The sequence below is a fragment of the Genypterus blacodes genome, unplaced genomic scaffold (assembly GCF_046128005.1).
Source record: "Genypterus blacodes isolate CSIRO-AG114 ecotype Tasmania unplaced genomic scaffold, CSIRO-AGI_Gbla_v1 ptg000073l_1, whole genome shotgun sequence".
Lineage (NCBI taxonomy): Eukaryota > Metazoa > Chordata > Actinopteri > Ophidiiformes > Ophidiidae > Genypterus > Genypterus blacodes.
Genome location: NW_027466883.1, coordinates 696105 through 710860, shown reverse-complemented (window position 1 = coordinate 710860; position 14756 = coordinate 696105). Strand labels below are relative to the sequence as shown.

General features: G+C 42.5%; 3 protein-coding genes across 6 annotated transcripts; 2 read left to right on the top strand and 1 right to left on the bottom strand.

Annotated features, from left to right (window-relative positions):
- Positions 1 to 61: 61 nt before the first annotated feature.
- Positions 62 to 3106, top strand: nusap1 (nucleolar and spindle associated protein 1). The gene is made up of 12 exons (XM_076157742.1): positions 62 to 228; positions 434 to 496; positions 601 to 777; positions 1050 to 1230; positions 1330 to 1410; positions 1513 to 1625; positions 1719 to 1769; positions 1854 to 2002; positions 2093 to 2256; positions 2342 to 2458; positions 2544 to 2649; positions 2744 to 3106. Exons 1-12 carry the CDS (start codon positions 154 to 156, stop codon positions 2829 to 2831), a joined length of 1365 nt encoding a protein of 454 aa, XP_076013857.1. The 5' UTR covers positions 62 to 153; the 3' UTR covers positions 2832 to 3106.
- Positions 3107 to 3136: 30 nt separating this feature from the next.
- On the bottom strand, positions 3137 to 7133 carry ndufaf1 (NADH:ubiquinone oxidoreductase complex assembly factor 1). 4 transcript variants are annotated; one of them, XM_076157745.1, is made up of 5 exons: positions 6970 to 7133; positions 4597 to 5157; positions 4261 to 4446; positions 4062 to 4136; positions 3137 to 3599 (listed from the first exon to the last, which is right to left on the bottom strand). In XM_076157745.1, the coding sequence occupies exons 2-5, from the start codon at positions 5128 to 5130 to the stop codon at positions 3459 to 3461; spliced, it is 936 nt and encodes a 311-aa protein (XP_076013860.1). In that variant the 5' UTR covers positions 5131 to 5157; positions 6970 to 7133; the 3' UTR covers positions 3137 to 3458. The 4 variants fall into 4 exon arrangements, with proteins under 4 accessions (XP_076013860.1, XP_076013861.1, XP_076013859.1 ...); XM_076157746.1 differs by having other exon boundaries at positions 4597 to 5154; XM_076157744.1 differs by lacking the exon at positions 6970 to 7133 and adding an exon at positions 5547 to 5980 and having other exon boundaries at positions 3138 to 3599; positions 4597 to 5154.
- On the top strand, positions 6534 to 14293 carry rtf1 (RTF1 homolog, Paf1/RNA polymerase II complex component). The gene is made up of 18 exons (XM_076157741.1): positions 6534 to 6679; positions 8347 to 8457; positions 8766 to 8916; positions 9541 to 9742; positions 9840 to 9957; positions 10272 to 10383; positions 10489 to 10627; positions 10751 to 10928; positions 11045 to 11127; positions 11250 to 11337; positions 11428 to 11535; positions 11621 to 11698; positions 11873 to 11994; positions 12349 to 12406; positions 12505 to 12582; positions 12692 to 12796; positions 12958 to 13072; positions 13170 to 14293. The coding sequence occupies exons 1-18, from the start codon at positions 6596 to 6598 to the stop codon at positions 13274 to 13276; spliced, it is 2037 nt and encodes a 678-aa protein (XP_076013856.1). The 5' UTR covers positions 6534 to 6595; the 3' UTR covers positions 13277 to 14293.
- The last annotated feature ends 463 nt before the right edge of the window (positions 14294 to 14756 follow it).

Genomic DNA, 14756 nt, shown 5'->3' with positions numbered 1-14756 from the left:
GCCAATCAAATGGCTCCTTTAGCTCTGTTTTGAATCTGAGCGTTTAACCGTCCGGCGGCAACGAAGCAGCAGGGGCGGACGAAGTGAATGGAACCAGTGTGTGTTTAGTCGCCTTCGTGATTCTCTCTTAACGGAATAAAATACCGCGTCGACATGGATTTGGACTCTATGAAATATGCAGAATTGCGAGGCCTTGCGAAAGAGCTCGGGCTTAAAGCGAACATGAAGGTAATGAAACAGCAAATGCACTTAAGTGGCGTTTAGGGCTAATCGGAACAGCAGCGTGTTTAGGCATGTGCAGTTAATATTATACGTGCTACTTAACGTTGAAACTTAACATCTATGTTTATGAAAACCTCTGGATGTAGACACGAATTGATAATTTAATAACAAGAACGTGCAAAGGTTGCTAATTTTGTATTTTTCTCAATAGGCTGATAAACTTCTGAAAGCGATCAAGCAGCTTTATGAGAAACAAAAGCAGGAGGACGGGAAGGTAACTTACTCCTGGTCAATTATATGATGATGTCATGAATTGAGTCCGAAATCATGAATATGTTGTCTAATGTGTGCCAATATCCCTAATCGTGGTATCTCCAGGTCCCTGAGAAAGAAGCTATTAATGTCGAAGAAGAGAAAAAGGCCACAGTAGACACAGATGGAGGAGAAGTAGAAGCCCTTTCTCTACGTACCAGCAGGGTGATGTTTGTGAACACACGCCGAGGGAAAGGGACCAGAACCAAGAGGAAGATCTCTGATACTGAAACAGTGGCCAAGGTACCGCATCACACACACATACACACAGCTCACTATAATCCAGTTCTGCAGCAGAGTTGAAGCTGACCAATATATCTGCAAACCAATATTATTGACTAATATTTGCTTGCATATTAAACCTTTGTTTTTAACATAAAATGTCTTAATACATGTTCCAAATTGTTTGATATTTAGTTTATTTAACATTTGACTGAGCATTTTCCTGCAGCTGTCACTTCACTAAAATGTTGTGTATTGTTGGATCTACCCTCATCTGATTTACTTATATTTAGGCTGAAACTGAAGTGGCTGAGGTGGGGGCAGTGTGTGGTACTGCAGATACCAAGAGGAGAAGGGTGTCTTCAACCAGAGACACTGATCAAACTGAAGCTGACCTTCTTCAGGAGACCCCATCCACCGGCAGTGAGCAGCAACCTGACGAAAAAGATGAAGCGCCTGTGCCTTGTAACACAGGTCGGTAAAGTCTGCTTTCAAATAAGTCGTTACATCTGGAGCTGAGTGTGTTGCTGAGATCTCACCTTCACTTAATGCATTTCTCAATGGATCTACCAGATGCACCCAAAGTGGCCAAAGGAGGACGAATCCCTCGGCTCCATAAGAAGTCCAAGCCTTCCCTGAACCCCGTGACCCCGAGTAAGAGTTTCTTTCCTGCTCTTCCTCCTTCAAAAGCCAACATTCATAGGCCCTATTTCATGTAAATTTAAATGGGTTTTTTTGTATGTATGTCTCTTACAGACTTCAAAAAGCTTCACGAGGCACATTTTAACAAGATGGAGTCCATTGACACATATTTCCAGCGGAAGACCAAGCAGATAGAGTCGCACAGAACCGCAGTGAAAGAAGTGAAGGTGCACGACATAATGAAACTTGTTCAATCTAAAACATTCTTTGTTTGCTTATTTGAAAGAAATGTGAACTTTACTTTTCATTTTATTTTTAAGATGCTCTCAGACAAGACAAAATTAAAGCAAACAAGTGGCAAAGTTCAAGTGGTGAGTATCAGACACAGCTGTTGAATGAGCAATGGCAGAATGCAGTTAGATTGATGATTTGTGTCTGTCTGTCTTCTACAAAAGGAAAATCCAGGTACTTCCATGTTCAGCCCGGCCTCGACCGTCTCAGTTGAGGACAAACGCAGACACACTGCCGTCTTCAATAAATCAGCGGTGAAGGAAGACGCTGCCTTCAGACCGTCCGTCCTTTCCACTCGCAGGATCAACGTTCGGTGAGTCATTGGATTTTTTCCGAGTTGGTCTGGTGGTTAAATGGTCAAAGACGCTGACAAAGTTTTGAATAACCGACCGGTTATGTGCAGGTTCTCACAAGCCACTCGTGATAATGAGAAAAATAAGATCTCGGTGAAGACGCCGATACGCATGTCAGCCTGTGCCGCCTCCAGCACACCAAAGACACAGACCAGTAATGCAGGAAAACCCAATGATGTCAAGATTTCAACACTCTCTGCCACTAAGACCCCAGGTAACATCACTGTACTGTAGAGTCTAAGAACACAGTCCAAACGTCTCGGCGGAAATGGACAACTTTATCTTCTCTGAATTCAAAGGGGCGTTCGTTTTCTCTGGCAACCCGAATGACACGATCACACCGGGAACACAAAAGAAGCCGAACTTTGACCTGAAGGCGAGTCTGTCCCGTCCCCTCGGCTACAAGCCTCATAAAGGTAGGAGACCACTAAACTTCCCACGTTTATGATAATCTGGTATAACTAGATGGAAAATACAAATAAATCCTTTTATTTTTTCCAGGTAAACTGAAGGCTTTTGGGGAGCCGAAAGAAAACACTGCAGTCAACCAGTCTGTGGTTTCAAATTCACATCAGAAGAACTACAAGCAGCACCAAGTCCAGACAAGGTTTGTTTTAAAAAATGCCATTGGCTGACGGCGGTGGATTCGTCTCCTGCTATTATTTAGAGGTCACTCTCTCTTAACTAACGTGTACTTTTAGGGAGAACAGGAGAACCAAACATACTGAAGACCGGAAGCAGAAGAAAGAGAATCTGCTGGGGGCCAGAAGAGGACTCGTCATGATGTAACAATGTCGAGACTCCCAGGTGACTGTACAGCCACGTTGTTTCACTGTAAATATTCCGTCTGCGGGTGATTATAATCACGTCTAGTTTCTCGGGTAAGGAAAGTAGACGAGCTTCCTGTCGTTGCTTCGGCTCAAAGTATTGTGCAATGTTTTTCTATTGACTCAAACGTTTAGAACTGAATTGTTTGTCTGCATTTGTAAAGTTGTTCTTAAAAATTGAAGTGCTTTGATTTTTTTTGTTCTTTCTTAGTAAAACGATAGACATTGGTGGAAAAGATTTCAGACTGAATTCCTTGTTTTCAAATTAAAAATGCTTTAGTGAAGTTGGTGGAATTTGACGTCATGATCTCCTGGCATTTCTCCGACAAGAATTTTCATAATTCACATGGTTAAAAACTGTCAAGTGTACATTCATATCTGGCTCATTTCCAATATTGTCCACCTGTGGAACATCAGCAACACAGAACTGAAAACAGGATAAAGCTTGATTTTGCAATAATTTACAGCATGATATCTATATATGACAATATAATTCACTGAGATTTCAATTACAACATTTCATCTATTAGGCATTGTAAAGAGTGACGACTGAGTTCTTTTGTGTAACGGCGTCTGTACAATGTGTCTCTCAAACTTTAGGGTTCCTCTTGTACAGTTCATAGGCAAACTCCTCCGTGTGTGCATAATCTTTGCTGACACCAACGAAGTCGAGCTCCAGCTGAAATGGACCGTCTGCGTTATCTCCCAATGTAAAGCCGATGGTGTTGACCTGCAGACAAACACACACACACACTGAGCTGTTAGTATGAAGTAAACACGGTTGGTTGTGTGACGCTTTTCCAAAGCACGTGTAGGACAGACATATGCCTATATTGGGGCTGTTAAGCACGAACGTTGGGCCAATTTTGGGTTAAAAGTGTTAAACCTGGCATGTTTTGTGTTTTGGGATATTGATCCCCAACAGTGCCCCCTTGTGGCCCATACACTGCCCCAATGTTGTGAGTTCAGTGGTGATCTCATTAAGTGAATTTCCACTTCTATTGGGTCACACATATTCTTAAAATATGTTATTGGGTTGATTTTCCTCATCTAACTCCTGCCAAGTCTGCTGTACGTCATTTCTGTTCTCACTCCTCTCTTCCAACCGAAGCACATGGTTTCTTTGCTTAGTCCCCCCACTAATTAACTAGTTAAATGCCATAGAAATTCAGTGCTTTGTCCTCTTCTTTACCTTATCCAGCCACAGAGGATGCTGATTGTCTTGGATCCTCCCACGACTTGAGAGGAAAAACTTAGAGAAAGGAATCTGTGAAGCAAAGAATGTAACACTTATACATCAGAATCACAGTATAAGTTTTGTATGTGGGTAAAAAAGAAATGCTGTCAAACTTTTACGCAAGCGTTCTTAGCAGTACAAATCCAGTGTATACCTTCACATCCTGCCAGTAAGGCCCCCCTCGGGTATACAGGAAATAACTGTAAACATCATCCTTCGTGTGGGTAAAGTAGGTTTCTGCTGCGATGTTGATCATCCACGGGCGACCGTCACCACGAACACGCAGATGCAGAGAGTTAAAGTTGGACAGATCAAAGTGTTTCTTCCTGTCAAATGCAGCCTGGGACAGAAATATTTAGGGGTTAACGGTCATGTGTTGAGGTCATGGTGGATATCTCTCTTCTACCTTTAGAATAATGTCATATGTGGTAGATATGAACGTTTCTACAGGACTAAAGCTGAACGAAGAGCGAGCAGCAAGCCTCCTCACCAGTGGTTGCTTGGAGCGCATGGTGCAGTAGCCGCTGTAGCGAGTTTCTCCATCTCTTGGCGGCGTAGAGCAAAGCGTCCCGTACAAAAAACAGGTGTTATTGTTCTTGCCAAGCTTTAAGTGAATCTCACTCGAACCTCCAATCTCGTGATCCGACGACACCGACCACTGCTCCAGGCTCTCTGGACCTCTGAACTCAAACACTACTTGGTTCTGTTCCAGAACATGATCGAGTAAAGATTTTCCTTGTGGACCGGTCCAGCGCTCGAAAAACTGATTTTTCATCAGGGTGAAATGTTTCTTTATCCCTTCCAAACCTTTGGAGAAGTCAAAGTTGATCTGCTGCCATGGAAACTTGTTTTCTCTGGGCTGCCCGGGTCGTCTGTAGTCGCTGTGCATCATAGATCTTCTGGGCGCAGTGACAGGAGTGATGGATCGGAACAGGAGGAGCTGCTGCTGCTGCTGCTGCTGCTGGTGGTGGACAGAGCTCAGCAGCCTCACAGGATGGAAACGCACCATCTTTGGCAGTGACATTTCAGGGCAGACCTGCACGTCTCACTGCTGGGACAGAGGAAAGAGCTGTTACTACATCCTAGAAATCCAGTTTGAGTTGACGACTTGTGTAGCCCTAGATAGTATATAACTAGTAACGTTTATGGTCAGGTAGGATTATCTCGCTCTTACCTATACCTATACAGTCAAGTATTTATTAAAATTATTTATATAGCACATTTTGACAACAAGGCAATTCAGTGCTTTACAATAAAATATTAAAAGCATCGGGAAAAGTACTATTAAATACAATTGAAATTAATACAAAATAAATAAATAATTTAGTTACAGTGTAGTGTATCAAATAGTGGATAAATCTTAAAACACACACATACACACACATAACTACAATAAATGACACCGCCATGATATAGCCCCTCGGTGCTGCTTCCGCTTACTGTAGACGTGTTGCACCAAACTGGTCTCGGTGGATCTCAGCTGACGTATCAAAATGACCTCTCCATGACGTAATGTTTTAATGTAATTTTTACGTGTTTCAAACTCGGCAGCAGTAAATATGATCGAGCCAAAGGGCTGACATCAGTGAAGGTTGCTTTATCCTTAATGCACCTTTCGTGCACCAATAATTCCGGTCCGGACTGACACTACGGATTCGAATTTAAGTTCCTCCCCCTCTGCTTTATGACGTCTTTGCACTCCCGCCGCCAAAATATTTAACAACACTTCGTCCACTCAGTTAGTAAAATAACATTAAAATTAACACAGAAAAGCAATTTCCAGCTTTTTTTTTTTAATCGACAGGGAAATATAAACTATGATACGTCGTTCCACATTAAGATGCATGCTCCCTAGTGTGTAGCTGACATTAGACTTACTTACTTACTTATTAGACATTTGTTTTCATATTTAAAACATGTCAAACTTGTAGAAGGCACGGCAATACATCCCAATAAGACATATACATTCTAAACATAAACACATGCAATATTGTAGCAAGGTATTGAACAGATATATAAAATAATAATATTTAGAGTAATACGACGACTATTGATAACGCTGACGTCATTGTTGAAGTTATTATTCAGTCTTCAAAATTGTATCCAAAATTACAGCCACGTAAAAATATAGATGTGGGGGAAAAAAAGGTGAATGCATGTTGTATGTTGCGATAATGATTCAATAACTATAATAAATTAAAAAGAATAAACGAAGAACAGCGGGGGTCTGCGTTATTTGGTTGCTCTAATTTATTAAGTATTATTAAATTAGCTAGCTGTTTAGTTTTTTTAGTTATGTTAGTAATGCGTATAGTTCTCTACTTTGGTCGGTTTCGTGTCATGACATTACACTCACAGCAGATGGCAGCATGCGCCTTTAATGTCGGTTTGATCTCCGTTAATAAACACAAAGGAAGAAGTACGCTACTCACAACGACTAGCCATTGACGACACAGAGGGAAGCTAGCGGGTTAGCCGAGCAGCTAATCATGGTGAACGTAAAGAAGCGGAAAGGTCGGGTCGTGATTGACTCTGACTCTGAAGACAGCGCTAGCGACGACAACTTAGACCAGGTGAGTCCACATTTCTACGAATTAACTACCACAGATTATTTGTTATGTTGTCAACACATTGGGGTGCAGCTAATGTATGCTAACGGATTGCGCTGTTTTTGGTTTGGACTGAACTGAACACAGGCCTAGTTTAATTCCTCTAGTACGGTACTTTTGTGATATAACTGCAGTTTAATGAAAAATGTCCCACTGCACGTGTTTTATAAAACGGCGCCGATTAAATTATGCATTTCTCAATAGCTAGCTAAGCACTGCACTTGACGGTAGCAACCGTGTGTTGTGTTTGTTACCTCCAAAATGCCGCGACACGGGCCTGCGGCTGCTTTAACTTGTAAATAGATCCCTGGTTCCGATGCATTTATCTGAGGAATTGTTTTGTTTCTTATTACGTTGTAAACCAAAGTGCAAAGACGCGTCGCGCTGCAGTGGGACGTTTGCACGCGCTGGATTTAGAAGAACCTTATCCACTATGACGTCATGTGCGCAGAGCTGCGGGTCTATTTTTATGTTGTTGTCAAACAAGAGCCGTTGAGCAAACTTGACGAGTTTTCCAATCGACCATGTCAACCCCACAGGAGCGATCTCAGCGCACTGTATGTACCGTACCCGGAATTCCGACTCTATAATGCACGTTTAGGTTTGTTTCTTTTTGACTAAATGATACAAACCCAGGAAGTGAACGTCGAACGAAACTCTCTAGTTCCTTCACTTTTAAATGTAATTTCCTATAATTTTGAGGACACTTAATCCGTTTTTTTCTGTCTTTGGAATATAAGAAGAAACTTGTTCAGTTAAGACAGAACATGTAAACTTGGTGTATAAAGGCTAACAGGTGCACGTTGTCCCCTTACTATTCAGTGGAGGGAACTCAATAGTGCTGCATACCGTGATGTTGTTGTTGTTGTTGTGGTGGTGCTTTGGTCCAGTTTTCTGTTTTTGTGTAGAACAAACTGACTGGCTTGTATATCCCAACATCAGTGCTGAACCTCACTAATGCTCATAGCAAAAAGAAGTGAATCCCTGCTGTGATGTTCCAAAGTCTCATAAATGTCTCTGTAGAAAACTGTTAGAGGGTGCAGTCTAATGTTCACACACACACACACACACACACACACATACACACTGCAGTTGTCTGATGAATCCCAAAGCTCTACAGGAAGACAAGGAAAACTTGCGGGAAAAAGTTTGTGTGTCAGGGAATTAGTATAAATCAGTTTAAACAGATTAAGTGTCTCTACAGGGAGTTTGTGTGATTTTGATTACAGATCACCTTGAAGCAGACAGCCCTGCCAATCAAGTATTTGTTGTCATTTGATACGTGTTTACGTTGTTATGAGTTTGAGACGACTCCCTGTCTCAATTAAAGCTATCCAGCATTCGAAAATGAATTTGTATGATGATTGTATTTAAAATTGTAGGTGGATGTCTTTGTGTTGCTTGGCTCAGCTGAACAACGGAAAACTCAAAGGGGTTCCGTTTGCTATATTAGACAGAAATGACTGAAGGTGTTTTAGGTGGTTTGATAAATGTGATCCCACTGCACATTCAGTCTGGTTTGGGTTAGTGCACATCATCAGCCGCTCACATTTCACAAGGTGTTCTGCAATTTCTTCCCGTTAACATGGCTGTAATGTCTTTCTGAATCTCACCGGCCTTTCATCTTTCAGGAGCTTTTGTCTTTGGCAAAGAGGAAGAGGGTTGATTCCGGCGAGCAGGACGAGCCGGTCAGTAAGCCTGCAGCCTCCACAGACTCCGAGACATCCGACAGCGACGATGAGGTACAACCGTCATAATAACAGGACCAGATCCTTCTCTGTTTGGAGGTATCGTTGCGTTCCGAAGCTCTGGTTTGATTGCTCCTCCTGTGATCCCGACCAAGGAAGGAGAATCTAGGAGGCTTGTTGAAGCGAGGATGTTTCCTTTGCTCGCATCCTCTGTCTTCACGTCTCTTCCCTGTATCTTTAGTTGGCGGGACTCAGACGCACGGAAAAGGCGCTAGGGAAGGAAACAATCGCAGAGCTTCGGAGTGCAAACCATGAAGATTGGAAATGTTGTTAAACCGAATCTTTAATTGCCTTTTGTCCAGTGGACCGTCGGAGGCACCAAGGGCAAAAAGAAGGTCAAGCAAGGGAAGGGGTCCGACAAGAAAAATGCCACGAAGAAGAAGGTGAACAAAGCAGCGGCGTCCGGCAGCTCAGATGGAGACAGTTCAGCTGAGAGCTCTGCACCAGAGGAGGGTACGTGTCCCCATCACACACAAAGAGACTGAACACTTAAAACGGCCTTAACCATCAATGTTTATCCAAAAAAAAAAAATGTATTGTATTGTACAGTTATTATTGAAAATCGTATATCTGAGCCACAAGTAGTCCAGTGTCCAAATATGAGGAATGTTTTGGAATTTGTGAGCTCAGGAAAACGGCGCTCGGTGTACTGCAGTACAGCCAAACCTATTATGAACTGTAGATTACACACACATCACCGTGTTGTTCCACATCCATGGGTGCTTCAGGTGGCTCGCATTAGGTGACTCACTCACTTATCCTATTTATCCCATCTGTCCTAGCTGGCACACGGAGCAGGTCCTAAGCTTCTATTGATTTGATTACATTGATCTCCTCTCTACTGTACTGAGGTTCCAAGAAACCTGATTGAGTGTGATTTGGCAAAGCCTGATGATTCTCTGATAGATCAAGATCATCTACTACTATATTTGTTTATTCAGACCGTCTTTGAGATAGTTTCAGAACATCCCTTCTGTGTAGTTATTGCATTAATGGTGACGTAACTCTGGGTTATAACTGAGGTTTGGCAAACCCTTCAGGTGTAAATCATTTTGCGCCTCCTAATGACTATTTCAGGCGAGGTGTCGGATTCAGAGAGCAACAGTTCATCCTCCAGCTCCGACTCAGACTCTTCAGAGGACGAGGTGTTCAAGGACGGCTACGACGACGACCTGATGGGAGACGAGGAGGACAGGGCTCGGCTGGAGCAGATGACGGAGAAGGAGAGGGAACAAGAGCTGTTCAACAGAATTGAGAAGAGAGAGGTGCTCAAGAGACGGTGAGTGGAGAGAGGAGCAAGGAGGTTGTAGGTTTAATGGGACACAACGGTCCATACATCTCATGTTGCATGTTGTTTGTTTGTTTGTTTGTGACAGGTTTGAAATTAAAAAGAAGCTGAAGACGGCAAAGAAGAAAGAGAAGGAGGAAAAGAAGAAGAAGCAAGAGGAAGAGCAAGAAAAAAGAAAGCAATCTCAGGTTCAAGACACGCAAGTGGTGAGTCTGGTGTTGAGACATTGATGGTGCCTTGTGTGTGTTTATTTGCTTTAAGTCTAAGATCTAACCGGGAGATTTTGTATTTGTACGAGGTGACACAAGCAGAAAATCTATCATGTTGATGTTTTGGTCCTTTGTTGCCTAAAGATGAATCACTCACCTTGCTCACTATTGGATGCTTTGAGTGATTCAGGGTTTATTCTGGAGTTCAGTATTTATTTTTTCCATTTCAATTGATAGTCTGAATGAAACCTACACTGCAGCAAGTCCTCAGGACCGCTTCAAGTCCTTGAACGTGATCTCCCTCTGCTTAGGTCATGTCGCACAACAAAGAGAGGCGATCCAAACGGGATGAAAAACTGGACAAAAAGTCCCAGGCCATGGAGGAACTAAAAGCTGAGCGCGAGAAGAAGAAAAACAAAACAGGTCGGCACATTTAACAATCCCCACTTCGTACTTTCATCTGTCATAAATGTCGTGGCGGTTGTATAATTTTGTTTAACACTATTGTCTGCTCTCTTTGGTGAGCAGCAGAACTGCTGGCCAAACGTCAGCCCCTAAAGACAAGCGAGGTTTACTCAGACGATGAGGAGGAAGAAGAGGAAGACGATGACAAATCATCCATCAAAAGTGATCGGAGTTCACGCTCTTCGTCTTTCGACGATGACGAGTCAGTGACATTCTTCAATTTATAATCCAAACTACCACCATCTATTCCCGCACTTTAAAAGGTCATAACCAGACCGGACCTCTCCTCCGTTTAGTGACCCCTTTGTCTTTGTCCTGTTAACAGAAAAGAGGAGACTCCCCCGAAGTCGCAGCCCGTTTCATTACCAGATGAGCTCAACAGAATCCGTCTGTCGAGACACAAGCTGGAGCGCTGGTGCCACATGCCCTTCTTTGCTAAGACAGTGACCGGCTGCTTTGTGAGGATAGGTATCGGGAACAGCAGTAGTAAACCAGTGTACAGGGTAAGTTTGATTTAATAGTGGTGTGAAGCTCTGAACGGAGTGTTAATATTACCGAGAATGACTGAATAAATACAGACTTTACAATGAAAGTTGACGTAGTTCTGTCTTGTTGGAAGGTTGCTGAAATTGTGGACGTAGTGGAGACGGCAAAAGTTTACCAACTTGGATCAACACGAACGAACAAAGGATTACAATTAAGGTACCTACACAAACACAATAACACATCAAAGATATACTTATTGTTCAATTAGTGGACCTTCTCTTTCATCGCCGTCATCATTTCTCAAGGAGGCGCATTCTGATGTTGTTTTTCTGCCTTAGGCACGGCGGTGATACGCGAGTCTTCCGGCTTGAGTTTGTGTCAAATCAGGAGTTCACAGAAAGCGAGTTCATGAAGTGGAAAGAGGCGGTGAGTGGACTTTAACAGGGGGGAGGGAGGGACGTATCCCGGCATCGTAGGCGGCATGGCGTCATTAACTGTGTTGGTTGTTGCTTGCAGATGATGGTCGCCGGGATGCAAGTCCCGACTCTTGACGAGATCACCAAAAAGGAACAGTCCATCAAAGAAGCGCTGAACTATAAGTTCAACGACAAAGACATAGAGGATGTGAGTTTGTGTCTCTCGGTGTTTGTTGGCTTCTCTGTCCGCGCACATTATGCAGAGGGAAATCAACATTTGTCTCTCTTGGTAGATCGTAAAAGAGAAGGACAGATTCCGGAAAGCACCCCCAAATTATGCCATGAAGAAAACTCAGCTGCTCAAAGATAAGGTACCGGGAATACTGTTCACTCAGCTTTACGGACAAGGTTTAGCTGAATCCGTACAATTACAGAGGATATCTTGCAATTGTCTTAAAACATGTAGCGATTTTTTTTAACTAATGTTTGTAGATCAAACAGTCCACTCAGAATGTTTTTTGTGCTCACTCTCATGTCGTTCGCAGGCCATGGCAGAAGAGAGCGGGGATGGCGACAAGGCGAAAGGGATCCAGGATGAGCTGAACGAGCTCGAGGAGAGAGCAGAAGCACTTGACAGACAGAGGACCAAGAACATTTCTGCCATCAGGTTCGGAAACTACCGCACCGTTTTATAGTGTGTGTAACAGAAGGGTTCCTGGCTTGACTTTTTAAGGGTACTTGTGTATACCAGTGTGCATTAACTGCCCCTCCCACGTGTCAGAAAACATTCCTTACCAAGTAACTGGAAGGAAAATTACAGCTTTTGTCGAAAATGTGTGACACACAATTCAAAGTACAGCACAGAACACAAAAAGCAGTAAAACACACCGTCTCAATGTTGTTGTTGTCTTTACTACCCGTGATAATATGAACAATGTCGGGGGAGTTTTATCACAGGAATTTGGTAATTGCTTGACACAGTCCATAATATGAGAATTCTCCCAACTCTTCTGTCACGCAGCTACATCAACCAGAGGAACAGAAGCTGGAACATTGTTGAATCTGAGAAAGCTCTTGTGGTGAGCCACTTTCCTACATCTCTGCTTGGTTAACTATGTGTGTTTAGTTGAATTACCACAGAAGCCCATAATGTATAACTACAACTGTTTACTTACAGGCTGAAGGACAAAATGCCAAAAACCAACAAATGGACCCTTTCACACGGAGACAGTGCAAACCCACCATGGTGTCCAACGTAAGATTTGGATGATAAATGTTATGTCTAGTTTTCTGTTGCTACAATGTTGCTTAACAGTACTTTTATCTGCTTTTGTTAATGAACGGCTGTTCCTTTGTCTTGGTAGGCGAGGGACCCATCAGTCCATGCAGCTATTCTTGCTCACTTAAACCAGAAGTATGGCTCTGGGTCAGCAGAAGCAGATTTAGCTGGCTTCGAGACGAGCATACTGGTAAGAATAAGTTGTTCTCATGTTCAGTTTGACTACTTCAGTAAGCATTGAAGGAGAGAATATGAATTAAAAACCTCTGAAACAGACCATTGAGTATTGTAGAAGTATGTTAACCACTCACTGGGTCTTTCTGTAGCAATGTTATGTTTCTTCTTTTTCAGGGGCACACACACTCCAAAGACAAAGATCTCCCTAAACCAACGACTGACCTCTCAGAAGACTTGTTTAAAGTTCACGACTTCGACGTCAAGATTGACCTACAGGTCCCCAATGCAGGTGAGACAATTTTCCTCGTGCACTTATGTGGACATAGTTCTTTGTGGTTCATGCTTGGGAAAGGAGGGTTTATTAACTCGGCTCTGATTTGCTGCAGAGGCAAAATCTTTGTCGGTGAGCTCCAACGCTCTGCCGGTGAAGGACGGTGCTCCTCGCAGGTCCCTCAACTTGGAGGACTACAAGAAGAGGAGGGGGCTGATCTAACGGACCACCCCCTCATGAAGAGACAACGTTTTGCATGTGTAATTGGGTGCGTCTGCGTCTGCGTGTGTCTGTGTGTGTGTGTGTGTGTGTGTGTGTGTGTGTGTGTGTGTGTGTGTGTGTGTGTGTGTGTGTGTGTGTGTGTGTGTGTGTGTGTGTGTGTGTGTGTGTGTGTGTGTGTGCGCACGCACGTGTGCATGTGTGAGTAAATGAGCGAGTGAGAATGCGTGTTTGAACGTTGCTACAAGAGACTGTTTATCCTAACACAGAGGAAATACTGATTGTGCAGAAGGCAACATTTTTCTCAAAACGATCTCACCTGGAAGAATTTTGTCCAGATATGTGTTTTGTTATTTTGCAATATTACACACAAACTCGTATACAGAGTCTGTTTTTTTTGTACGTATTTAACTCATCCCCCCCCTCTTTTGGATCATCTAGAGTTTACTTGTTTGCTCGGTTTTTGGTAAGGACACCAGGCTTGTGGATAATTAACTTGAACAAGGACACTATATTATTAAGACTTAGATTGTTGAATGATTTTGAAATGGAGGTGACCAACTTTCTGATCATCAACAATGACTATCATGATCATCTACCATTGCGTTCCATTCTTGTTTTTCCTAGCCTCTCGGTCTACTACAGATTTGTCAATGATCATCTCTTAATTCGTCTAACTCCAGCCCTCCACTTCAAACCTGCAAATACAGTAATATTTAAATCTTGGTATAGGGGGTTCATTACATGTCAGCTGGACAACATTTGTCTCTTTTTTTAAGTCCTCGAAACAACACATTTAAAATGAAAAACTTTTGTATGGATGGTTCTAGAAATGTTTCATTTTTTTTGTTAACTCCAGGTTGATTGTTCATGGGGAAAATTCTCATGCCCTTAATCCCAGAGGAGATTCTATGTATTATTGATTGTGTCCATAGTCGGTTCCTGTATTGATGTGGCATGCCATGTAAATATGCATTTTGGAGTGTGTGCGGGGAAAAATAAAGAGGCACTGTTTCATAATTTATGTGTCCATTTTTCTCTTTTTAAAACAAGTGAGATTCAACTGTGGCTCCACATGGGTCAGAGTCATGTGGACGATGCTGTTTTTCACTTACAGGTGATTAATAACCAACTATAAATTTACATGAACGTATATAATATTAAATAAAAACCTGTTACTGTGAATGAGTAGCTCTTTTGTGTACCTGTTTTCCATTTGCACAGTTTAATTTCACTGAAAACATGTAAGCCGAACTTCTATGTACAACACCGTTTCCTTTTTTTAAAGCAATAATTTACATGTTTCCATATGAAGGAGCAGTACCCCTATATAACGAGATTTCCATGTCTAAATTAAAAGTAATATTACTTCTGCAGAAACAACAGCTCTACGACCTTTTAGCAAAGCTCGGTTTCCTATGCCGTGTTTGCTATTTTAAGTTGCTAATGTTCCGATTTACAGTAACGTACACCAAAAGAGGGC

Bases quoted from the DNA above. Each gene is read 5' to 3' on its own strand.
- nusap1 (XM_076157742.1), top strand. From the start codon at position 154: ATGGATTTGGACTCTATGAAATATGCAGAATTGCGAGGCCTTGCGAAA. The intron at 2,003-2,092 runs GTGAGTCATTGG...GGTTATGTGCAG, and splicing joins ACTCGCAGGATCAACGTTCG to GTTCTCACAAGCCACTCGTG. The intron at 2,257-2,341 runs GTAACATCACTG...CTGAATTCAAAG, and splicing joins CTCTGCCACTAAGACCCCAG to GGGCGTTCGTTTTCTCTGGC.
- ndufaf1 (XM_076157745.1), bottom strand. From the start codon at position 5,130: ATGTCACTGCCAAAGATGGTGCGTTTCCATCCTGTGAGGCTGCTGAGC. The intron at 4,447-4,596 runs GTGAGGAGGCTT...TTTCTGTCCCAG, and splicing joins TGCGCTCCAAGCAACCACTG to GCTGCATTTGACAGGAAGAA. The intron at 3,600-4,061 runs GTAAAGAAGAGG...GTTTGTCTGCAG, and splicing joins ATCCTCTGTGGCTGGATAAG to GTCAACACCATCGGCTTTAC.
- rtf1 (XM_076157741.1), top strand. From the start codon at position 6,596: ATGGTGAACGTAAAGAAGCGGAAAGGTCGGGTCGTGATTGACTCTGAC. The intron at 11,536-11,620 runs GTGAGTTTGTGT...CTCTCTTGGTAG, and splicing joins ACGACAAAGACATAGAGGAT to ATCGTAAAAGAGAAGGACAG. The intron at 12,407-12,504 runs GTGAGCCACTTT...GTTTACTTACAG, and splicing joins AATCTGAGAAAGCTCTTGTG to GCTGAAGGACAAAATGCCAA.